At 45.7% G+C, this 26,417-nt stretch overlaps 1 protein-coding gene across 1 annotated transcript in view; it reads left to right on the top strand.

Annotated features, from left to right (window-relative positions):
• WASHC4 (WASH complex subunit 4) overlaps nt 1-26,417 on the top strand; it is a 178,439-nt gene that overhangs the window by 83,633 nt on the left and 68,389 nt on the right. The window contains exon 21 of the mRNA XM_069764473.1: nt 23,935-24,103. Coding sequence (XP_069620574.1) covers nt 23,935-24,103 — 169 coding nt within the window. The remainder of the gene's footprint in view (nt 1-23,934; nt 24,104-26,417) is intronic.

The raw sequence follows: 26,417 nt of genomic DNA, 5'->3' as shown, positions 1-26,417 counted from the left end.
CAGATATTCTTTCTCCCCTGAACTCTGCAAACCATGTATGGAATCTCCTCCAGTGGATCCTCCCGTATCACGTTTATCATCAAAGACTCTGCTGTCCCTACCGGATGGATCCTCCATTACAGATCCCACAGATCGTCTGATTTGCAGCCTTGCTCATTCGGAGCATCTGGCCTGGCACTTTTTCCCTCCTTTGCAGCGACCTGGGTAGCCAATGCCGTTGCTTACTGGGTAGATTCCCTGCATAAGACCATACAGAAAAATGATCTTCCTTCTGAGGTAGCGGAGTTGGCCAATCAAATTTCTTTGCCAGTGATAATTTAGTAAATGCTTCCCTGGATGCGGCTAATTGCTCTGCGCTTACAGCTTCCAACGCAGTAGCTATTAGAAGGGCACTATGCCTGAGGAACTGGCGAGCGGACACTGCATCTAAAAAGTCCTTAACATCTCTTCCCTATCTCAGCGGTCGTTTATTCGGAGAAAAACTGGACCAACTGATTTCGGACACTACAGGTGGGAAGAGTAAATTCCTCCCCCAGCAGAGAGTTGGGCGTCCTATCCGCCGTCAGCTGCAGACACGGGTGGTCCTCGACAGCTAGTTCCCCCAGTTTGGGGCACCCCACTCACAGGGACAAGAGCCCTCCGTCCTCATGCAAACTCAACCACTTGTGGAAGGGCTGCCCCAAGCAGTCCAGATCTGGGGGATCCAGACCCTTCAGATCCTCGACTAAATAACTCGCAACCTTGCCCCGACGACACCATCAGAGTAGGCAGCCGCCTACTCCTCTTTCGCCATGTCTGGCTCACAGTCATTCACGACGAGTGGGTCAGAGATCTGGTGTCCTTCAGGTACAAAATAGAATTTTCTTCCCCTCCTCCAACCCGATTCTTTTCTTCCCGTCCACCCGAGGCGGGTACGCGAGCTCGGGCCTTTTACCAAGCCATCGAGTCTCTCCGCCGAGATGGGGTCATTACCCCGGTCCCAGACAACGAAAGGTTCCAAACCTGTTCACAGTACCAAAGAAGGATGGTTTAGTCAGACCCATCCTGGACTTAAAACTTGTAAAGAAATTTGTCAAGAGTATGGCGTTTCAGGATGGAGTCCCTCCGTTCCGTCATCTCCTTGGTGGAATGAGGGGAGTTCCTAGCCTCCATCGACATTCGGGATGCCTATCTTCACATCCCAATTTTTCCTCCTCACCAAAAATTTATTTGCTTTGTGGTTCGTGGAGAATATTTTCAGTTCACAGCCTTGCCCTTCGGCCTTGCCACCGCCCCCAGGGTATTCACAAAGGTCATGGCGGCTGCCATGGCCATTCTACACTCTCAGGGCTTAGTTGTTCTACCTTATCTAGATGACTTACTGATCAAAGAGCCATCTTTCCAAGCCTGCGAGGAGTGCGTCCGCATTTTGTTGGATACTCTTTCTTGGTTTGGCTGGTTAATCAACCAGAACAAGTCCTCTCCCGTTCCGACTCAGCAGATTTCCTTCCTGGGCGTGATCCTGGACACTTCCCGAGGGTTGGTGATTCTCTCTCGGGACAAGGTCCTAGCCCTTCAACAAGGAGTCCGGACACTCTATCATTCATCTCCTTGTTCCATCCGTTTCGGCATGAGGATTCTCGAGAAGATGGTAGCCGCAATGGAAGCTTTCCCTTTCACCCAACTCTATCTTCAGCCCCTGCAACACGCACTCTTGGATGCATGGGGCAAGAGTCCTTTTTCCCTCGATCGTCCATATCGACTGACCCCTCGGATCAAGCAGGCACTCCAGTGGTGGACTCTCCAGTCCTCCCTCCTTCAAGGGAAGTCCTTTTTCCCAGTCCATTGGCTGGTGGTCATGACTGACGCCAGTCTCCTTGGCTGGGGGGGCTGTTTTTTGTCATCACACTGCCCAGGGGAGTTAGTCCTCACATGAATTTTGTCTTCCCATCAATGTCCTGGAGATCCAAGCGATTTGTCTGTCCCTGCGTCGGTTCCATCGCTCCTGGAAGGCCGCCCCATCCGTATCCAGTCAGACAATGCCACAGCTGTGGCCTACATCAATCATCAAAGGGGCACTCGCAGCAAAGCCGCAATGCGCGAGGTGGAACACATTCTTCGCTGGGCCGAAAGGAACCACTCGGTCATATCGGCCGTTCACATTCCAGGAGTGGAAAATTGGGCTGGGAATTTCCTCAGCCGTCATGGCCTGGCCTCAAGCGAGTGTTCTCTCCATCAGGAAATTTTCCAGAAGATCTGCCTTCACTGGGGGACTCTGGACATAGCCTGATGGCTTCTTGGTTCAATGTCAAGCACCCAAGTTTGTGGCCCGATCCCGGGACCCGAGAGCCATCAGGGTGGACGCGCTGGTCCTCCCTTGGAGTCTCTTCCGTCTTCCATATCTATTTCCCCCCTCATTCAATTGGTCGCAGACGTCCTTTGGCGACTCCCAGATCGTCCAGATCTGCTTTCTCAGGGACCGATTTACCACCAGAAGTCAGGGGCCCTGTGTTTGATGGCTTGGCCGTTGAATCCTGGGTTCTGACTCAGGCGGGGTTTCCCCGCAAAGTAGTTTCCACCATGATCAATGCTCGAAAGCCGGTGTCGGTGCATATCATCGGATCTGGAAGATCTTCTTCAACTGGTGCAAAAGCAGAGGTCATTCTCCGCTCAATTTCAACATTCCCAACATTTCGGAATTTCTTCAGTCCAGTCTGGACTTGGGTCTAGTGCCGAGTTCCCTCAATGGGCAGGTCTTGGCCTTGTCCGTCCTTTTCCCACGTAAGATCGCTTCCAAACACCAGGTGAATACATTCTTTCAAGGAGTCTCCCACGTGGTACCTCCCTATAGAGCCCCTCTAGATGTCTGGGACCTTAATTTGGTCCAGGGTGTCCTAGAAGTCTCTCCCTTCGAGCCGTTGCAGGACATCTCCCTAGCTCTCCTTTCATGGAAGGTTGCTTTCCTTGTAGCAATTACTTTGATCAGAAGAGTCTCGGAGTTGGCTGCTCTTTCCTACCAAGCTCCCTTTCTTGTTTTTCACTGTGACAACGTAGTCCTCAGACAGTCTCCGTCCTTCTTGCCTAAGGTGGTGTCTTCTTTTCACCTTAATGAGGATATCGTGCTTCCCTGGTTTTGTCCTGCTCCGGTTCACCAAGTGAGAAAGGCTCTTCATTCCTTAGATCTTGTGAGGGCTCTGAGGAAGTACGTATCCAGTATGGCACCTTGTCACCAGACGGATACCCTGTTCGTGCTCCCCGCGGGAACCGGAAGGGATTGGCCGCTTCTAAGTCGACAATAGCCAGATGGATTCGGTCGACTATTCAAGAAGCTTACCGCATCAGAGGCATGCCGATTCCAGTGGGGATCAAGGCACACTCCACTCGGTCGGTAGGTGCTTCCTGGGCCATTCGGCATCAAGCATCTGCGGAGCAGGTTTGCAAAGCGGCAACCTGGTCCAGCCTGCACACTTTCTCAAAGCATTATGATGCAGACGCGAGCCTGGGTAGACATATCTTGCAGGCAGCGGTAGCGCATCTTTAGATGGCAGGTGCCGGGAGTTTTACTCTGTTGTGTTGTTACTTCCCACCCAATGACTGCTTTGGGATGTCCCACGGTCCTGTGTCCCCCAATGTGTCGAAGGAGAACTAGGGATTTTTGTGTTATTACCGTAAAATCCTTTTCTCCGAGCTACTCATTGGAGGACACAGCACCCACCCTTTTGGCCTGTTGCCTATGATAAGCGTTATAGTTTTGAAATGTTGTACCTACAGTTAATTTTTGTTAATCTCCTACTGCTTGGTCACTGAACTGGTTCTATCCAGAGCCAGTGGGTGGTGTATACTGCAGAGGAGGAGCTAACCCTTTTTTGTATTTACTTAGTGGCAGCCTCCTAGTGGCAGCAGCATACACCCATAGTCCTGTGTCCCCCAATGAGTGGCTTGGAGAAAAGGATTTTACAGTGAGTACACAAAAATCGCTATTTTTTGTATTTTTAAAATGCTCCATATGGTTCTAGAGATATGTTGCTTTTTATTTAGATTTGATTTTCATGGTTTGTACCAGCCTAAAGATATACGCTTTAAGCAACACTCCCTTAGTAAAGACCATAAAAATTAACACTAAATAAAAAGGTCCAGATTTCGGGGCCTGTATGGTAAATCTTAAAAAAAAAATTTAAAAAAAACCTCTGGAGCAGGGGGGCTGAAATATGTGCAATTACTGGAGACTTTTGGCCTGATGACAGGTCCTTACATGTTGTGGTTAAAAGCAACTACTGTATTTGAGTAGTTTGACAGTGGGTGAAGTTCCCTCTGTAAGCCCATTGGCACTTAAAAATTTAATTTGCGTCCTAACCAGCTCAGAGGCCTATTAGATCCTGCCACAGTCTGGTCTAGTGGGCAGCCTGTCAGCATAACACCGCCTGGCTGGATAATGCACTGTGCTACATAATGCATTGTATATCTATGCAATAGTTTGTAGGCCAAATAAGCAGTTTAAAAATATATATGAACAAAATCACAGTTTTAGAATAACAAAAAGAAAAAAAAACACAACAAAAAGAGAAAAAAACAGCAAAAAGACACACATTTTTGTATCACTTTGACGTGAACTACCGTATATAAGGAATTATGTATCAAACACAGTGAATGCTGTTGAAAATAAATATTAAAATCTAGAATTGCTGTTTTATGCCTCATCATACAAAAAATGTAAGTACGAGGTTCATAGCCATTTTATAACATTATGTGCACGGACAATGTGAGTAGCATAAAGATTTAAAGAAGTTGTCCACTACTATAACTTTTTTTTTCTTTCATAAATCTTGCTATTATGTGCCACTGAAAACATCCACTGTGTTTATTTTAGCAATATTACCTTTTATCATGCTGTAGCAGCACATCTTCAGTGCTGGATCCAGCTCTCTTGGGGTTAATCGACAACTTCCTTTCTCCTGACTTATTGTGCTCTAATACTACAAGTTCCATGATGCATTGCACTGGCTTCTAAGCCCAATCCTAGCACACCCACTCCAAAACACACTCAAACCCCTCCCTCCTCTATCTTCAAAAAGATTTGTGATTTCATTTCTTGTCCAACCTCCTCTTTTACATTTGTCCAACCCACACTCCATTACACACAGATAGATAGATGGATAGGTAGATAGTTAAATAATAGCTAGATAATAGATAGATGATAGATACAGAGATAGATCTATATATCTATCTATTTCCATAGATATGTCCATATCCATGTTTCTAAACTCCTTCACCCCTGGATCTTTTTTTGTGTTTTTTTCGTTTATCGCTCCCCTTCTTTCCAGAGCCATAATTTTTCCGTCAGTATGGCCATGTGAGGGCTTGTCTTTTGCGGGACAAGTTCTACTTTTGAACGACATCATTGGTTTTACCATGTCGTGTAACAGAAAATCCGAAAAAAATTCGAAGTGTGATGAAATTGCATAAAAAGTGCAATCCCACATTTAGTTTTTTGCTTGGCTTTTTTGCTAGGTTCTCTAAATGCTAAAGCTGTGTGCACACGTTGCAGATTTGATTGCAGATCCGCAGCGTTTTTTGCCGCACGGAATTGCATCAAATCCGCAGTGTAGTGCACAACCAATGTAAGTCTATGGGAGCCGCAGACTTGTTGTGCACATGATGCGGAAAAAGCCACACCGAAACGCAGCTTTTTTTCCACAGCATGTCACTTCTTTTGTGCGGAACTACAGCGTTTCGGCACCCTTAGACTTGCATTGAGTCGGGGACATCCGCAGCAAAACCGCAGATGTAAGGCTACGTTCACATTTGCGTTGTGCGCCGGCGACGCAACGCACAACGCAAATAAAAACGCACCAAAACGCACGCTAAAACGCTGCGTTTTGCGATGCATGCGTCCTTTTTTGCCGAATTTTGGACCAAAAAAAATGCATCTTGCTGCGTCCTCTGCGCCCTGACGCGTGCGGCAAAAAAGACGCATGCATCGCAAAACGCAGCACAACGCATGTCCATGCGCCCCCATGTTAAATATAGGGGCGCATGACGCGTGCGTCGCCGTGGCTGCGCCCGACGCAGCCGGGCGGAACGCAAATGTGAACGTAGCCTAAAAAAGATCTGCAGTTTTGCTGTTGATGTGGGTCCGAGAAACGCTTCATTTCGGGAGGAGGGAAGTGTGTGGGCTGTGACTGTGTGCGTGTATGTGTGTGCGGGCGGGGTCTGCGGGCTGTTCAGATGTGTGTGGGTGTGTGCGGGGCTGTCAGGGTGTGTGCGGATCTGTGCCAGGGGACTTTGGGGGGGTGTGTGCAGGCATCATCCGATGGGACTACAAGTACGCAGCATCCAATCTGCAGCTAATCCGGATGTCATCCGACAGTGGGCACGCACCCTACACTATACATACATCTATCAATAGATATGTCTATCCAGATATATCTGTAGATAGATCTATAGATGCATACATTTATATATTCATATATCTATCTATATGTAGATCTGTCTATCCATCTCATCTATCATTTATGTGTCTTTCTATGTGTGTAATGGAGTGTGGGTTGGACAAATGTAAAAGAGGAGGAACCGCACCAAAAACGAATAAAAAAAATGCATCAAAACCTTGAAAAACCGCACCCAAAACTGCATCAAAAACGCATCAAAACAGCACCAAAAACTGCATCAAAACCGCACAAAAAACGAATAAAAAAATGCATCGAAACCGTGCAAAAACCGCACCAAAAACTGCATCAAAACCGCACCTAAAACTGCATCAAAAAACGCACCAAAAATGCATCAAAACTGCATAAAAAATGCATCAAAACTGCATCGAAACTGCAACAAAAACTGCATCAAAACCACACCAAAAACGAATAAAAAATGCATCGAAAGCGCGCAAAAACCGCACCAAAACTGCATCAAAACCGCACCAAAAACTGCATAGAAATCACACCAAAAACTGCATAAAAATGCATCAAAACTGCACCAAAAACTGCATCGAAAACTGCATAAAACTGCATCAAAAACCACACCAAAAACTGCATCAAAACAGCACCAAAAACTGCATCAGGGTATGTGCACACGTTGCAGATTTGCCTTCGGATTTTTCTGCACTAAGGCTATGTGCACACGTTGTGGATTAGGGTATGTGCACACGCTGCGGATTTTGCTGCGGAACCGCAGCGTTTCCGCAGCTGCGGATCCGCAGGGGTTTCCCATGAGTTTACAGTACCATGTTAACCTATGGGAAACCTATGGGAAACAAAATCCGCAGTGCACATGCTGCGGAAAAAACGCGCGGAAATGCAACGGTTTATTTTCCGCAGCATGTCAATTCTTTGTGCGGATTCCGCTGCGGTTTTACACCTGCTCGAATAGAAAACTGCAGGTGTAAAGCAGCAGCGGAATCCGCAGTAGAAACCACGATAAATCCGCAGGAAAAACCGCAACGATTTTGCACTGCGGTTTTTCCAAATCCGCTGCGGAAAAATCCGCAGTCCTCCAGAAGACATGTGCACATACCCTTAGGAATTTCTGGTGTAGATTCGGCCTCTCCTGGCAGAAAACGCAGCTGCGGATTTGCCGCGTTTTTTGTTCGGTTCCGCAGGGTTTTTTGTGCTTTTTTTGCTGCGGTTTTCTTGCGGATTTGCTATGTTTTTTACCCCTGCAGTTTTCTATAATGGAATGGGAACAAAAACGCTGCAGATTCACAAAAAAGTGACATGCTACTTCTTTTAAACCGCAGCATTTCCGCAGCGGATTTTTCGCAAAGTGTGCACAGCATTTTTTTTTCTCATTGATTTACATTGTACTGTAAGTCAATTGCGGATCTGCGGCGTTTCTGCACTGCGGAACCGCACAAAAAACGCGACAAATCCGCAGGAGCGTTTTCTTCCAGGAGAGGCAGAATCCGCACCAGAAATTCCTAAGCCTAATCCGCAACGTGTGCACATAATCCGCAGGTCTTGGCAGAAAACCCAGGTGCGTTTTGATACGTTTTTTTGTACGGTTTTTGACACTGTTTTGTATGAGTTTTTGAAAGCTAAATAAAGATGTATTATTGAACAGAAAAAAAAGATTTGTGATGTCATGTTTTGTCCAACCTCCTCTTTTACATTTGTCCAACCCACACTCCATTACACTCATAGATGGACAGATAGATACATAGATAGACAGAAGGAATGAGATAGATAGATGTAGATAGATATATGGATAGTTAGGCTACTTTCGCACATCAGCTTTTTGCCTTCAGGCACAATCCGGCAAGTTTTGAAAAAAAAACGGATCCGTTTTTTCTCTCTCACCGGATTCATTTTTTTTCTTCAGAGTTGTATTAGTGACCGGATTGCGCCAGATGGCCACACGTTTCATCCGTTTTTTGCCGGATCCATAAAAAAAAAACTGTTTCTGCCGGACGAAGATTACATACATAGAGAGAGAGAATGAAAGATGTGCATGATTTCAATGGAAAAAATGCATGAAAAACCGGATTTGGAGGCCGGATTCTTCATTTCACATCTCAGTTTCATACATTTTTCGCTGGATCCATCGCTGTTCGTTTTTTCGCTGGACAGAAAAACCGTTCTTCTGTATGTTTTCTCCGTCCGCCGGAAACAGCTTTTCTGAAGGATCCAGCAAAAAACAGATGAAATGTGTGGCCATCAGGCGCAATCCGGCGCTAATACAACTCTATGATAAAAAAAACCTGATCCGGCGGAAAAAACGGATCTGCTTTTTTCAAAACTCGCCGGATTGTGCAGCCACATATAGGGATAGATATATTTATGTATCAATAGATATATCTATCTATAAATATATCTATAGATCGATATGGTCATAGATATATAATAGAATGATTCTTAATGAGCGTTTAATTAAAAAAAAAAAAAAAAAAAGGAAAAAAATGGCGTGGGCTCCCGTGCAATTTTCTGCGTCAGAGGGGGAAAGCCGATGGCCGGGGGCCAATATTTGTAGCCTCGGAAGGGGTTAATACCCATGGCCCCTCCCAGGCTATGAATATCAGCCCGCAGCTGTCTGCGTAGGCTTTACTGGCTATTAAAATAGGGGGACCCCCCAAAAAAAAATTACGTGGGCTCCCCCTATATTTTATATCCAGAAAGGCTACGCAGACCGCTGCGGGCTGATATTCATGTCCTAGAGAGGGGCCATGGATTATGGCCCCCCCCACCTTTCCAGGCTACAAATACCAGCCCACAGCCGCCCCAGAAATGGCGCATCTGTGATATGCGACAATTCTGGCACTTAGCCCCTCTCTTCCCACTCCCGAGTAGCGGTGGGATATGGGGTAATAAGTGGTTAAGGGGACATCTGGTGATGTCACTGCTCTATAGGACCTCCAGTGACACACTGACAGGAGACAATGGCTCCTGCAGTGCATCACTGAAGAGGTTACCTCAGTTCAGGGTCTCACTTTATGGCATTGCTGCGTGGGAACTTTCTCACACAGCAGTGCCACAAGTGAGACTAGAGACTATTTTTTACAGCGGCGGAGGAATACAGTGCGGAAGGATATCCTCCATCATTGTATTCCTGGAGCCCCTGGAGAGCGGTCCCATCAGCTGATGCTGTTGCTTTCCACGGGAGATCGTCATGGGACACTTGTTTTTATTGGATTTCTGCGGATCAGGGAGTATAGTGTTTATTTTAATATTTTTTACAGGTGACACTGGCTTCGGGATCAAAGTGACAAGTGATGGTGAGTATGTACTGTTATATGTACTGTATGTTATATGTATGTAATGTATGAATGTATTGTATGTAGTATGTATGTAGTATGTATGTAGTATGTATGTAGTATGTATGTAGTATGTATGTAGTATGTATGTAGTATGTATGTAGTATGTATGTACTATGTATGTACTATGTATGTACTATGTATGGCCTCTCTCATAGACGTTGGTAATCTCCCTCTATTCTTTGCCTCTTCCAGCATCATTCTAAGTTTGGGTATTAGCACCTCCTCCATACCTTTAAAAATTTCCACTGGTAACCCATTTCCCCCCTGGCGCCTTTCCCTTTGCCATAGACCCTAATGCTCTACTTAACTCCTCATCCGTGATAGGTGCCTTCAAGCTTTCTCTGTCATCATTCTCCAATCTGGGAAGTCTCACCCCCTCTAGGAATGCCACAGTGCCTTCAACTGATGTTCCCACCCGAGAGGGGTATAGATCCTTATAGAATTCAGTAAAAATATTCAAAATGTCCGAATTATCCGACATCTTCGTGCCATCCCTTGAATTCAAAGAGTGCGCGTGTGAGTTACCCCTCTGGGCAGAAGCCACCAGCGATAACATATGGCCCACCTTTTCCCCTTGATAGTAAGCCAGCTGCTGAAATTCCCTCTTCCTCTCTGCCTGTTCCAAAAGTATCTCATTCACATTCTCCTGAGCTTCCCTTAATCTTCTTTTGGCCTTTTGGGTGTTGAGTAGTGTTGAGCAATACCTTCCGATATCCAGAAGTATCGGTATCGGATTGGATCGGCCGATATCCAAAAAATATCGGATATCGCCGATACCAATACCCAATACCAATGCAAGCCCTTTCTGTCCTTCTACATCCTGTTCCGGAGGGGGGAAGAGTGTGGGCGGTGTGTGGGCGGACACTGTGCGTGTCTGTGTGTGCGGGCGGGGTCTGTGTGGCCCTGCCGGGGATCTGTACGGGCCTCTCGGGGGTCTGTGCGGGCCTCTCGGGGGTCTGTGCGTGCCTGCCGGGGGTCTGTGCGGGGCCTGCCGGGGATCTGTGCGTGCCTGCCGGGGGTCTGTGCATGCCTGCCGGGGGTGTGCAGCGTACTAAAGTTTATTTAGTTTCTTGTAGTTGTAATGTAATACAGGTTGAATTATATTGTTCTTCTAAGACTTGCGCCGAATTCTGTTATAAACGGTAGCGGGAGGCGGAAGGAGAAGGTTACGCTAACAAGAGTGTTCGCAATGGGTGATGGTGCCCCACTCTTGATAAGAGGCAGAATGTATAGTATTGGGGGGTGTGGGGGAGGGGGGGGTGGGGTAAGGGTGGGGAGGGAAGTTAGACAGCTCAGAATCGGGAGTAACGACATAATTAAAGATGATGAGTCACATAATAGGAGACCGCTTTAAGATATTGAGTTGGAATGTGAGAGGTCTGGCGGATAAGTCAAGAAGAGCTGCGAGCTTGCAGTATGCGAAGGATCAGCGGGCTTCTATGATATGCTTGTTAGAGACGCACTTGATACAGGAGAAAGTGGATGTACTGAATAGACGGTGGATACAGAAAGGGTATCATTCTACCTTTTCGACGTACTCAAGAGGGGTGTCAGTGTTGGTGCCGATGGGAGTGCAGTATGAAGAGGTGAAAGTATGCGTGGATGCTGAGGGTCAGTATGTGGTGATACAATGTATATTGTATGGAGTGAGATTGTGTGTTGCGGCAATGTATATTCCACCTCCATATTCAAGTAAGAAGATCAGGGAGGTGTTGGAGAAGGTGGAACGATGGGAACCACTACCACTCTTAATTATTGGGGATTTGAACAATATCTGTGACGACTTTTGGGATAAAAATAAGAACACCCAGAACAGGTCGGAGGGGCACACTACAACATTTGGTACCTATGTGCGTGAAATAGGCATGATTGATCTATGGAGAGTTAGACATGTTGGGGAGAGAGGGTACTCGTGCTACTCGCCGGCTCATGCTACGCTATCCAGAATTGATATGGCGCTGGGTAACCGCCTGTTGGACACAATGGTGGGAGAGGTGCGTTATCTGTCGAGGGCCCTTTCGGATCACAGTCCAATTGAGGTGGAGGTTAGGTTGTTGGGGACACGGACCGCAAGTGGGAGAGAATGGAAGATCCATCCTAACTGGTTAGAGTATTGACTTGGACGGTATAGGGAAGGAGGTGACGGAATTCTTTGTTTTAAATGATGGGAGTGCAGATGCTCTAACTGTTTGGGATGCAATGAAAGCGTTCCTGAGAGGGTTACTATTTAGAGACATTAGTAGGTGTAAGAGGAGAACAAGGGAGGCGGAGAGGGTGGGATGGAGGAGCTGAAAGCCGCAGAGGACGAGATGGTAGTGCTGGGGACTTCCGAAGCAGAGAAAAGGCTGAGAATAGCGCAAAATTGTATGGAAAAGATTCTGCTGGGAAAAGCTGAAAGGAAGCGGGAGTTTCAGAGGGTGGCTTATTTTCAGGAGGGAGAAACAGTGGGTCACATGCTATCGGTGGTAGTCGCGGCTCAGCGTAGTACCTCGTATGTGCACTCGTTGGTTTCGGATGGGGGGAGCAGGGTATTTGAAACACCTGAAATTATAAAGGTCTTTGCGGACTTCTACGCGGACTTATATTCCTCCAGGGTCAATGAGTCAACCGGAGATACGGAGATTTTCCTTGAGAGTCTGGGTCTTCCGAAATTGAGTGAGGAGGATAGGGTGAGCCTAGATGCCCCTATCACCGAGGAGGAACTGAGTCGGGCGCTGAAGTCTATGGCCAATGGGAAGGCACCTGGGGTCGATGGGTTACCAGCTGAAATCTATAAAAGTTTGGAGGAAGTGCTGATTCCTAGATTAAAGTTGGTACTGGAGGAGGCTGGACGCCAAGGGTATCTCCCAGCATCTATGAGGGAGGCCACTATAGTGGTTATTCCGAAGGAGGATAAGGATCTGGGGAAGCCTGAGTCATATCGGCCAATCTCTCTGTTAACCATCGATGTCAAGCTCTTGGCCAAGGTGTTAGCTACCCGTTTGTCCAGCGTCATTGCTAACCTTGTACATCCGGATCAGTCTGGTTTTATGCCTGACAGGTCTACAGCGGTTAATCTGCGGAGGCTGCATATGAACCTGCAGCTGAAGTCTGACAACTGTGGCCGAAGGGTTATTGCGTCCTTGGATGCCCATAAGGCGTTTGACAGTGTGGAGTGGGGATATCTCTGGCGGGTGTTGAAGTGTATGGGTATTGGTCCGCAATTTGTGGCGTGGACTCAACTGTTATATTCACTACCAACAGCTAGAATTAGAGTGAATGAGGAACTCTCTCAGCCTATAAAGTTGGCCAGAGGTACGAGGCCGGGTTTGCCCACTGTCGCCCCTTCTGTTTGCCTTAGCTGTGGAGCCACTGGCCGCCAAGATACGACAATCGGATGAGGTCCCTGGGTTCAGATATGGGAGTGTTGAGGAGAAGATCGCGTTATATGCAGATGACATCTTACTGTTCCTGGCGGACCCGGATGAAGCCTTGAATGGGGCTATCGAGATCATTGGGAAATTTGGAGACTTGTCGGGATTGAGGATAAATTGGGATAAATCGGTCCTCTTTGATGTGGATGGGGTGGAGGAGAGCAGAAGTGAGCCATTGGGAGAGGGGCGGCTTAAGGTGGCATCCCTTTTCAAATACCTGGGAATATGGATCTCGATGCCAGTTACAGAGTTTTTGTATAGGAATTTGACACCTCTCATGGGCGCCCTTAAAGCAAAAGTGGATGCGTGGAATAAATTGCACCTATCGGTGGTGGGTAGGGTTAATCTCATTAAAATGGTTCTGATGCCCAAATTACTTTACGTCCTACATAATGCGCCAGTTTGGATTCCACGTGGGAAATTCCGGCAGATTAGTGCTCTTTTTAGAAGTCTGATATGGGGGAGGCGGTACCCACGTATTCGCCTGGAGACGCTTCAGCGACCCAAGGAAGATGGAGGATTGGCTTTACCCAATCCTGAGTTATATTTTCTTGCAGCCCAAAGCCAGCATTTGAAGGGCTGGGCGCGGGAGGCGTCTGCCAGTGCGGTACAGCACTTGATGGAGAGGGTGACGGACCGACGACCGGTGGCGCAGTGTCTGGAGGATGGCACCTTGAAAGTATTGGGGAAATTATACCCAACTATGTTTTTGATACATGAATTATGGACCAGACTGCGACAGATTTGGGGGGTTACGGGGCTGACTAAATTTACACCGATATGGCTTAATAATAATTTGGTTGAGTTTGCGGCCCTTGGAGTGCTGGCGGAGTGGCAGGCCAAAGGAATCCACTTGGTGGCTCAGATAGTTCAACAACGAGGATTAAAGTCCTTTTCGCAGCTGCAAGGGGAGTTTGGATTGAGACCGACTGGGGAGTATCAATATGCTCAGATGAAACATGCTTTTAAAGCTCAAAACAAGGGCGGTGGTATTGAGATCCAGGAGGACATAGTTCTGGAATACGTGTGTGGGGAAGGATCCACAAGGGGAGTCATTACCACCCTTTATAAGGACCTTCTACATGCATATTTGCTAGACTTCCCCCTAAAAGCGAGAGCGAAATGGGAAAGAGATTTAGGCCCAATGGAGGATGAAACCTGGGAGTCGGTGTTGGAGTGGGTTCCACGAGTGTCACTGAGCGAGCCGTATAGACTATCGCAGCTGTACATCTTGCACAGAGTCTATAAATCACCGGAAGTGTTGTGCAGAGCGGGGTTGCGTGCTGACTCTGAATGCCCGAGATGTAAGACTGAGAATGCAGGAATATACCACATGATGTGGACATGTCCAAGACTGGTTGCTTTCTGGTTGGTGGTAATGAGCCGTGTGGAAGGGGCGTATAAATGCAGAGTGCCGAGAGATCCGATAGTGTGTATACTGGGACATGTAGAGGAAATTAGAGTGGACAACACCTGGAAGATAGCAATAGCTAGGCTATTATATATGGCAAGGAAGGTAATAGCAAGGAACTGGATCAAGGAGGAACCGCCTACAAGGGGTGAATTTCTGAAATATGTTAAACATGGTCTCAATTTGGAAAAGGGGGTCTACAAAAGACGTGGGAAAATAGAAACGTTTGACAAAATGTGGTCTCCGTGGCTCGAGCTAGGATGAGTAGTTATGGGAAATGGGAGGATGAGGGCCTCTGAAAGGAAGAGAGTGCTAAAGGAACAAGCGGACATAAGTGAGTCAAATGGCTCAAAGAACCATCAATACTGGTAACAAAAGTATAAATGGGTATGAGCTGTCAGGTGAGGGGGAGGTTCGGGTTTTGTTGGGGATTTGGAACATGTAAAAATTTTGTAAAATAATGGAAAAATGCATAAATTGTATTGTTCATATTCGACTTTAATAAAAACCTATTAAATAAAAAAAAAAAAGGATCTTAAGATGGGTCGTCATTTCATCTCCCAACAAGACAACGACCCAAAGCACACAGCCAAGAAAACCAAGGCCTGGTTCAAGAGGCAAAAAATCAAGGTGTTGCAGTGGCCTAGTCAGTCTCCTGACCTTACCCAATTGAAAACTTGTGGAAGGAGCTCAAGATTAAAGTCCACATGAGACACCCAAAGAACTTGTGCCGGCCTGATCAGGTCTTATAAAAGACGATTATTAGCTGTAATTGCAAACAAAGGTTATTCCACAAAATATTAAACCTAGGGGTTGAATAATAATTGACCCACACTTTTATGTTTAAAATTTATAAAAATTTAACTGAGCAACAAAACATTTTGGTTTTTAAGATTTATAAAGATTTATAAGATTTATAAATCCTGCTCTTGTTTGAAGTTTGAAGGCTCTAACTTATTTGCATCTTATTAAACCTGCTAAATCTGCAGGGGGTTGAATACTACTTGTAGGCATTGTACATGCTACACACATACATGCTACACACATGCATGCTACACACATACATGCTACACACATACATGCTACACACATACTGCATAGAGTTCATACTCACCATTACTTGTCACTTTGTTCTCCAAAGCCAATGTCGTTTTGGGAAAAAAACGGATCCTGCAAATGTGCTCGCAGGATGCGTTTTTTACCCATAGACTTGTTTTAGCGACCGATGGTCACACGTCGCATCCGTCGTGCAACGGATCCGTCGTGTTTTGGCGAACCGTCGGCACAAAAAAATGTAAAAGTGAAGGTTTTTTGTCCGTCGCGTCAGCCATTTTCTACCGCGCATGCGCGGCCGAAGCTCCGCACCCTCTTCCCCGGACTTCAGAATGGGCAGCGGATGCGTTGAAAAACTGCATCCGCTGCCCATGTCGTGCACAAATTTCACAACGTGCGTCGGTATGTCAGCCTGACGCATAGCGACGGTCACGTACTGATGCAAGTGTGAAAGAGGCCTTAATGAGCGTTGAATTTAAAAAAAAAAAAAAACTAAAGAAACGGCGTGGGCTCCCGCTCAATTTTCTGCGCCAGAGGGGGAAAGCTGACGGCCAGGGACCAATATCTGCAGCCTGCTATGAATATCAGCCCGCAGCTGTCAGCGTAGTCTTTACTGGCTATTAAAATAGGGGGACCCCCCAAAAAAATTTTTATAGCCAGAAAGGCTACGCAAACAGCTTCACGCTGATATTCATAGCCTAGAGAGGGGCCATGCCAGTCCGCAGCCGCCCCAGAAATGGCGCATCTGTAAGATGCGCCAATTCCGGCACTTAGCCTCTCTCTTCCCACTCCAGTGTAGCGGTGGGATATGGGGTAATAAGGGGTTAATGTCACCTTGCTATTGTAAGGTGATATTAAGCCGGGTTAATAACGGTGAGGCGTCAATAAGATGCCTATCCATTATTAATCCAGTAGTAATAAAGGGTTAATAAAACACACACATTAGGAAAAAAATATTTTAATATTCTTCATTTAACCATACTTCAGCGCCTGCAAAAAAACATAAAATAATAAACCATATACTACCTGTCCGCCGTAGTCCAATTAATAACGAGTGTCCCACGATGATCTCCCCTATAGAACAGTGACATCGGGTGATGTCACTGCTCTATAGGATCCTCAGTGACACACTGACAGGAGACAATGGCTTCTGCAGTGCATCACTGAGAGGTTACCTTAGGACAAAGTCTTACTTTATGGCAATTGCTGCGTGGGAAAATTTCTCATACAGCAATGCCAAAAGTGAGACTAGGGACTATTTTTTTACAGCGGCGGAAGGATACCTTCCTCCCGTCATTATGTTCCTGGATCCCCTAGAAAGCGGTCGCATCAGCTGATGCTGCCGTTCTCTATGGGAGATCGTCGTGGGACACTCGTGGATTTCTGCGGACAGGGAGTATATTGGTTGTTTGTTATTTTCATATTTTTTTACAGATGACACTGGCTTTGGGGAACAAAGTGACAAGTAATGGTGAGTATTAACTCTGTTTAATGTACTGTATGTCTGTATGTATGTATTGTATGTAATGTATGAATGTACTGTATGTAGCATGTATGTAGCTTGTATGTAGTATGTATGTAGCATGTATGTAGTATGTTTGTAGTATGTTTGATGTTTTGTTTAGTTTTTTTTCATTCAACACATTAGCCGGATGATGGACTACTACTGCCCCATCATTGGCTAATGTGTCAATCACTGTCACTGTAGTGTGCACACAGGCACAGAGCCCCGTCACGCACGCACAGAGCCCTGGCAGGCCCGCGCAGACCCCCAGCAGGCATGCACAGACCCCCCCCCCACCCCCCACGGTCACGCACAGACCCCGCCCGCACAGACGCACACAGTCACCGCCCACACTCCATTATAGTGCATCATTGCACTATAGGAACTTCCGATTCCGGTATCCGATATCGCAAAAGTATCGGAACTCTGTATCGTAATTCCAATACAGCGAATATCGGCTGATAGCCAATATTTGCAGTATCGGAATGCTCAACACTAGTGTTGAGTGTAACCATCTCAGCTTCCGCCTTCCTTAACTTCTCCATAGTTTCGTTCTCTAACTGTTTCGTTCTCGACTTACACCTGCTAATATCTGTAAATAACAGTCCTCTCAAGTATGCTTTCATAGCATCCCAAATGATAGATATGTCAGCGCTTCCTTCATTAAAGGGAACCTGTCACCCCAAAATTGAAGGTGAACTAAGCCCACCAGCATCAGGGGCTTATCTACAGCATTCTGTAATGCTGTAAATAAGCCCCGGATGTATCCTGAAAGATGAGAAAAAGACTTTAGATTATACTCACCCAGCGGTGGTCCCGGTGCGATGGGTGTTGCGATTCGGTCCGGGGCCTCCCATCTTCTTACGTCGTCTTGTATTCACACTGCGGCTCCGGCGCAGGCGTACTTTCTGTCCTGTTGAGGGCAGAGCAAAGTACTGCAGGCGCCAGGAAAGGTCAGAAAGGCTTGGCGCCTGCGCACTGCAGTACTTTGCTCTGTCCTCAACAGGGCAGACAAAGTACGCTGGAGCCGCAGCATGAAGACAAGAATAGGACGTCATCGTAAGAAGATGGGAGGCCCTAGATTGGACCGCGACGCCCATCGGACCGGACCTCAGCGGGACCTCTCCTGTGTGAGTATAATCTAATCTCTTTTTCTCATCTTTCATGATACATCGGGGGCTTATCTACAGCATTACAGAATGCTGTAGATAAGCCCCTGATGCTGGTGGGCTTAGCTCACCTTCGATTTTGGGGCTGACAGGTTCCCTTTAATAACAAAGTATTCGTCCACTTCCCATAGTATGTTCTCTAAATCCAAGCTGTATAGCCAAGCAGGGTGAAATTTCCACTCCCCTATGCCCAGCCTGTGTCCCCGCTGACTGCAGTTCTACCTCATCTGACTATGGTATGAAATGGCCCGAGACAGATATTTCACATTCCTTACCATCGAATCCAACATCACATTCCCAAGGGCCATATCTATTCTGGACAGGGTGCCATGCGCTGGAAAGTAGCATGAATATCCCCGTTCCCCAACATGTCTAACTCTCCATATATCTACTAGCCCAATATCTTGAATATATGTACCAAATGCAGTAATATGGCTCTGAGTCCTATTCTGAGTATTTTTGTTTATATCACAGAATTCGTCACATATATTGTTGAGATCTCCAATAATTGAGAGGAATTCCCCCCTACATCCGGTCAGCTCCATCACTTCCCTTATCTTCCTACTAGAGTAAGGAAGTGGGGGATATACATGGCCACCACACACAGCAGCACACCAAACATTCTACATATCACAACTACGTATTGCCCGTCCGTGTCAGTATGCACCTCCACCTCTCCATACCGTGTACATGAAAGAATCAAGACCGATACTCCGATAGAGTAAGTAGAGAATGTAGAATGATATGCTTTCTGTATCAAATTTCTATGTAATATATCAACCTTCTCCTTCACCAAGTGTGTCTAAGTTACATAACTTAGTGGACTGTAAATTATCCTCCCTTTCCCATACGAGCTGTCTAACCCCCCCAACCATCTAACTCCCAGATCCCTCCCAATCCCTTCCCAGAACATACTGTTCTACCTCTCATCAAGAGTGGGGCTCCTCTTGCCCAGCACAAACACTCTCCGGTAACTAGCTTAGGCTGGGTTCACATTGCGTTAAAGCAGCCCGTTCAACACATGCGTTAAACGGGCTGTGATAACGCAAGTGCTGACATGCTAGCGCAGATAGAGCTAGCAGATGCTTTATCTGCACTAGCGGTGACGGACCCGGAAGCACTGACTGTAGCCCACATCCCAGGGTCCGTCAAAGACAGCATATCGCTAGCGCACGCCCATTTTGGGCATGCGCTAGCGATGCATCCTACGTAGGGCTTAATGGCGGCGTTAAAGGACTGCGTTACACCGCGATATGCCGCAGTGTAACGCAGTCCGTCTAACGGACTGTGGAAACGTAATGTGAACCCAGCCTTAGTCTAAACTAATCCTGTTTCGTACACTCACAATGAGAATTCCTCCGCACTCTTCTTTCCCACCCACCTTCCGCCATATTGTAATCATCAATACGTATCAACATCTTAAATTACACTGATACAAACAGTATAAAAATAATACAATTCACAGTAACTTTTCAATGTCCCGATTTCTCCACCTCCAATTATACTCTTCTTTAACCGCATCCTAAAGCAGACAGTATATTATAAATGCTTTTAGTCCGATAAGGGTTCAAGCCAACAAGTAAAGAACACACACACACACGAGTCAATCTCCATATTCAAGTATGTGGTAAAAACTCGCATCTGCACTGCTTTTGATCCTCAGTCTCTTTTGGCCTGCAATTTCTTGGCATTGAACTCTATCCACTGCGTAGCGTCCTCTGGTGTCAGAAAAAATTGAGCCCTGTCAAAGGCCACTACCTGTAGCCTCGCAGGAAACATCATGGAGTATTGCACACCCAATTCCCTTAGACCTCTCTTAATGCTGGTAAACCTCTGCTTCTGGACTGCAGCAGAATAGTCCGGGTATATGGTAATCCTCTGTCCATTGATTGTGAGGTCTTCTAGGTCCCTGGCTTTCCTCAGGATAATGTCCCAATCTCTATAATTAAGGACCTTTGCAATCATGGTACGGGGATTAGACCCAGGGGCAGGAGGCTGTGGCCGGACCCTATGAGCTCTTTCTACTGCAAAGACTTTTGTCACTGGCGCATCTCCAAACTTGTCCCTCAGCCAATTTTCCATAAACTCAGTAGGATTCCTCTCCTCCGTTTTCTCCGGTACTCCCACCATCCGGATATTGTTCTTTTGGGATCTATTCTCAAGATCCTCATTTTTTGCAGCCAGTTCTGACAGTTGTTGTACAAACTTCCTTTCAGCTTTCTGCAATTTGACTACATGATCTTCTGTGGTGCTCACCCTCCCCTCCACTGCACCCATACGTTTATCTGTTTTCTGCATGTCTGCATTTATATTTGTTATTTCCCCCTGTATGTCCTGTCCCTGCCGAGTCAGCACATTCAAAGTCTGCTTACATGATGTAACCAAGACAAATACATCCCTCAGGGTCGGCTCACCCTCAGGCTCCGTCTCTTCCTGGCCCCCAGCTGCTGCCTCCATGTTACCTGCTCCTGCCCCATACTGCGGCTTAGTCTTCTTATCCGACATCGCTTCCTCCTCCTCTGAATCGGAGTCGGCACCGGTATCAGCAGCTGCTTCCCCCGCGCCCTCCACTCATGCATATTTCTTCAGCTTGGCAGCTGCGCCATCTTGAATGTTGCCTCCTTCTCCCGCGCACGCATCTCGCTGTCTCCTCTACGGCATATCCACTCTCCGTGAACGCAAGTCGATTCCATCGATGCCTGGACCCTTTGGCTGTGCAGGATTAAAGCAGGTTTGTCGGCGGGAGATCACCTTTGTGCATCCTCTCACATAGCCAGCTAGGACACGCCCCACCTGGCACCTCCTTATCGTTCCCCAATAGATCCATGGGATCTTTACCTTGTCCTTGGTGCACTCCAGCGAGCTCCTTTTTTTAGCCCATTCAGGACAATGCCGTTTTCTCTTCTGTCATGGGAAGTTGCCTTCTTAGTTGCCATTATGGCCTTCAGGAGAGTTTCTGAGTTAGCAACATTATCCTGCCGTTCTGCATTCCTGATTCTACATCAGGACAAGGTAGTTATCAGACCTGTTCCTTCCTTTCTACCTAACGTGGTCTTTCATTTCACATTATTAAGACATTCTCCTTGCTTCTCTATTTTCCTCTCTGGTCCATTCCCTGGAGAACTCCTTCCTGGGCAGTTTGTCACCAGGCCTTGGCTTCACAGATTTGTAAGGCTGTGACCTGGTCATCTTTGCACACCTTCGCAAGGTTTTACAGGGTTCATACTCATGACTCATCTGATGCAGACATAGGAAGGAAGGTGCTGCAGGCTTCGGTTACGCATCAGCCGACCTGAGTCTGTTTTTTCTTTGCATTCTTTCTGTTCCAAGCCTTGGGGGCTGCTTTAGGACATCCTGTGGTTACCTGTGTCCCCCAATGAAGCGATAAAGAAGAAAGGATTTTTGTAACTCACCGTAAAATCTTTCTTGAAGCCTTCATTCGGGACACCGCACTCTCCTTAATTGTTTGTACCACTATTGGGCCTAAGTGCCTTTGTTGTTGGGCTGGCACATATGTTGCGTTTTGGTTGCTTCTCCTGCTTTAGCACTAACTGAGGTACTTTGTGCCTGTCTTTGGGTGTATACTGTGGAGGAGGAGCTATTTACTTTTTTTGGCTAAGGATCCTGGGACCTGGTTATGTACTGAGGAACCTTATGGTTCATCCGAGACGCCATCAGGTCCACGTCCAGTGTGCCCATTTTTGGCATATCTGGCCATGGTTACTTGTGCCCCAATGAAGGCTCCAAGAAAGAGATTTTACGGTGAGTACCAAAAATTTTTCTTTTCCTGGTATTCTATTAAAAACATATAGATATATTTTCATTTTTTATATTTTTAAAACTTCAAAAAGAAAAAATGTGCCTATGCAAAGGTTTTGGCACCCTGCATGGTTAGTAGCTAGTAGCACACTGTTTTGAAACGATCACAGTTTGTAAACGCTTTTTGTAGCCAGTCAAGAGTATTTCAATTCTTGTTTTTGAAGAATTTTCATCCATTCTTCCAGTTCTGTGAGATTTCAGGGTCGCCTTGCATGCACTGCTATTTTGAGTTCTAGCCACAGACATTCAATGATGTTCAGATCAGGGGACTGAGGGTTATTGTAAAACTTTCAGCTTGTACCTTTTGAGGTAGTTTTTTGTGGATTTTGACTTGTGTTAAGGATCAATATCCATTTGTAGAAGCCATCCTCTTCTCAGCTTCAGTTTTTTACAGATTGTGTTATATTTGCATCAAGAATTTGCTGCAGTTTCATTGAGTTCATTCTTCGCCTTCCCGTGAAAGGTTCCCGTGCCATTGATTTCAATACAACCACATAGCATGATTGATCCTCTCCCCCCCCCCCCCCTTCCCCATGCTTAATGATTGCTGAGATCTTATTTTCATGAAATTCTGTGCCCTTTTTTCTCCACACTTACCTTTGATCATTGTGGCTGAAGAGTTCTATTTTAACTTATCTGTCCACAGGACTTGTTTCCAAAATACATCAGGATTGTTTAGATGTTCTTTTGCATACTTCTGACTCTGAATTTTTATGGTGAGGACGCAGGAGAGGTTTTCTTTTGATGTCTCCATGAAGGACATTTTTGTGCAGATGTCTCTGAACAGTAGAATAATGTACCACAACTCCAAAGTCTGCTAAATGTTTCTGAAGATCTTTGGCTGTCAAGCGGGGGTTCGGATTGGCCTCTCTAGAAATCCTACTACCAGCTGACTGAAATTTTGCTTGGTCTTCCAGACCTTATCTTGACTTCCACTGTTCCTGTTAACTGGCATTTCTTAATTACGTTTCGAACTGAGGAAAGGGCAACTTGAAAATGCTTTGCTATCTTCTTATAGCCTTATAGTGCTAGGCAGCTGCTTAGCAGAAACAAAATGGCTGCTGTTTTTTTGGCATAAGGATTGAATAGGCTGAGTTTTTATAAAGCTGGGAAATTTGAATCAGCTGTCCTTTTCTAACGATGGTGAACAAGCCATAACCCTAACAAGCTAAGGTCTGAAATCTTTTCAAAGTTATCTGAGCACACAAATCTCCACGAGTCCCCAAACTTTTGCATTGGCCCATTTTCCTTTATGTAAATTTTCAAAAATTAAATTTGACTTTTTTTTTGTCCTAAAACACAAAGGAAACGTCGCTTTTCAGAGATCATTTCATGTTCAACGTGCTTAACTGTTCACAATAACTGTAATTTTGGCCAGGGGTGCACAAACTTTCACATGCCACTGTATAAGATGGGAAATGGAAGACGTCGAGTTTTGTAAATACTATAGATGGTGAAAATGAATTTGCAGGTACTGGTCTAGGAGCCATGTCCGTAACCTTTTTTGATTAGCAAGCCTGTCACTATGTCACATGTGCATCACATCATAACATTGACATCTTGCCAGGCCGGCTAATAAGATGAAGAGCCGCACATGATGTCAGGTAGGAACTGGTTCGTACAGCGACCACATTTATTGACATAAAGAAATGGTACATGGTCTCATCTTAACAGACAAAATTAAGCTGCAGTTGCAAAGTTAGTAAGGGTGTAAATTCTATGCTCGCTTTGTGTACCGTTCTGAAGTAGGCAGCTTTTCACAAAAACTGGCACATCAGTCTGTATCTTGGATGTATTTGCTTTTTTGCTTTCCCTTTTATTGATTTCCTGTTTTACATGTTTAGCATTTGTTAGAGAAACTCTGTAAGGAAATTGAGAAGGACCTCCGTCTGTCTGTTCACACTCACCTACAGTTGGATGAAAGAAATCCGTTCAAAACTGGTATGAAGGACTTGGCCCATTTCTTCTCCCTGACACCCATCCGTTTCTTTGACCGGTTTATTGACATCAAAGGTAATGTTAAGTAAACTCCATATGTAGAACTCCTATATTATCTTGCTACATATTCTGGGGGTGAAGACGTCATTTAACAGGTGTCTCTAATGCAACCAAGGCCTGCAGATATTTTGCATGCTGCCTATTTTAATAGGACAGGTGCCTGATGCCTGCTTACAAGTGTGTGGACAATGTACATCTTTCAAGGAGTAGTTTGTCTTTTTTGCAGACGTGTTTTTAAAAAAGAAAAAAAAAAGCTAATCAGCAGTACATAACAACAGACTCTCATTCTTGAGTGCAACATTAACTCTGTAATGGATTATTGTGTACATGATTGCAGGGGGTGCCCATGTAAGGAGAGGGTTCAGGAGCTGAGATTCCTCCACATGCAGCTGATGCCAGCTATATTCCATAGCCCGCACCTAAGCTCCGATTGCTGCTGTTAACCTTTTTAATGTCACGGACAATCTGAAACAGTGACATTTCAATGGAGCATACCTGCTGAAGGACCTTGTCCCTGCTATATATATTTTTTTAACTCCTGTAAAGCTTAGCGACTTACACTATATTCTGAAATACTGTGGTATAACCATATATTATATAACCCATCGGACTGTCACAGATTAAAGTCCCCAGAGGGGAGCAAAAAATAAAATGAAAAATAAAGCAAAATGTAAAAATCTGAATCAACGACCGATTCCCACATTAAAAATAAATTAGACATTATTAAAGTGTTTGGTATCACCGTGTCCATGAAAGTCTGGTCCATCAAAACATTAGATTGCTTAATCCAATTTGGTAAATGCCATAGCGAGAGAAAAAAATCTGTAAAAGGCAGAATTGTGTATTTTCAGTCAATTCATATGAAAAAAAATAGATCAAATTGTTATATCTATCTCACTTGACATCAATAAGACCATCAGCTTGGCATACTATGAAACAGGTCCTCAAATATCTCCGTCGATGAAATACCGTATATACTCGAGTATAAGCCGACCCGAGTATAAGCCGACCCCCCTAATTTTGCCACAAAAAACTGGGAAAACTTAATGACTCGAGTATAAGCCAAGGGTGGAAAATGCAGCAGCTACTGGTAAATGTCAAAAATAAAAATAGATACCAATAAAAGTAAAATTAATTGAGACATCAGTAGGTTAAGTGTTTTTGAATATCCATATTGAATCAGGAGCCCCATATAATGCTCCATACAGTTCACGATGGGCCCCATAAGATGCTCCATATTAAAATATGCCCCATATAATGCTGCACAAATGCGGATTATGGCCTCATAAGATGCTTCATACAGACATTTGCCCCATATAATGCTCCACAAATGTGGATTATGGCCCCATAAAATGCTCCATACAGATAAGTGCCCCATATAATGCTGCACATGGCCCCATAAGATGCTCCATACAGATATTTGCCCCATATAATGCTGCACATGGCTCCATAAGATGCTCCATAGAGATAACTGCCCCATATAATGCTGCACATGGCCACATAAGATGCCCCGTACAGATATTTGCCCCGTATAATGCTCCACAAATGTTGATTATGACCCCATAAGATGCTCCATACAGACATTTGCCCCATATAATGCTCCACAAATGTGTATTATGGCCCCATAAGATGCTCCATACAGATATTTGCCCCCATATCATGCTGCACATGGCCCCATATAATGCTGCACATGGCCCCATACAGATGCCCCATACAGATATTTGCCCCCATATCATGCTGCACATGGCCACATAAGATGCCCCATAGAGATCTTTGCCCCATATCATGCTGCACATGGCCCCATACGGATATTTGCCCCATATCATGCTGCACATGGCCACATAAGATGCCCCATACAGATATTTGCCCCCATATAATGCTGCACTTGGCCACATAAGTTGCCCCATACAGATTTTTGCCCCATATAATGCTGCACATGGCCACATAAGATGCCCCATACAGATATTTGCCCCCATATAATGCTGCACATGGCCACATAAGATGCTCCATACAGATATTTGCCCCATATGCTGTTGCTGCAATTAAAAAAATTAAAAAATTACATACGCACCTCTCCGGTTCCCGGCACTTGCTATAGTCACCTGCTGACCGCCGCGTGTCATCCCCGTCCTCTGCACCGACGTTCAGGAAGAGGGCGGCACGCACTAATCGCGTCACCACGCCCTCTGACCTGAGCGTCACTGCGGAAGACACAACGGCGCCGACAGCATTTTCTTCCTGTAGTGAGCGGTCACCGTTACTGCTCATTACAGTAATGAATATGCGGCTCCACCCCTATGGGAGATGGAGGCTAATATTCATTACTGTA

Source organism: Ranitomeya imitator, chromosome 4 (assembly GCF_032444005.1).
Source record: "Ranitomeya imitator isolate aRanImi1 chromosome 4, aRanImi1.pri, whole genome shotgun sequence".
NCBI classification, from domain to species: domain Eukaryota; kingdom Metazoa; phylum Chordata; class Amphibia; order Anura; family Dendrobatidae; genus Ranitomeya; species Ranitomeya imitator.
Note: the sequence above shows the minus strand (reverse complement) of the source record. Positions and strands in the feature narration are given on the sequence as shown.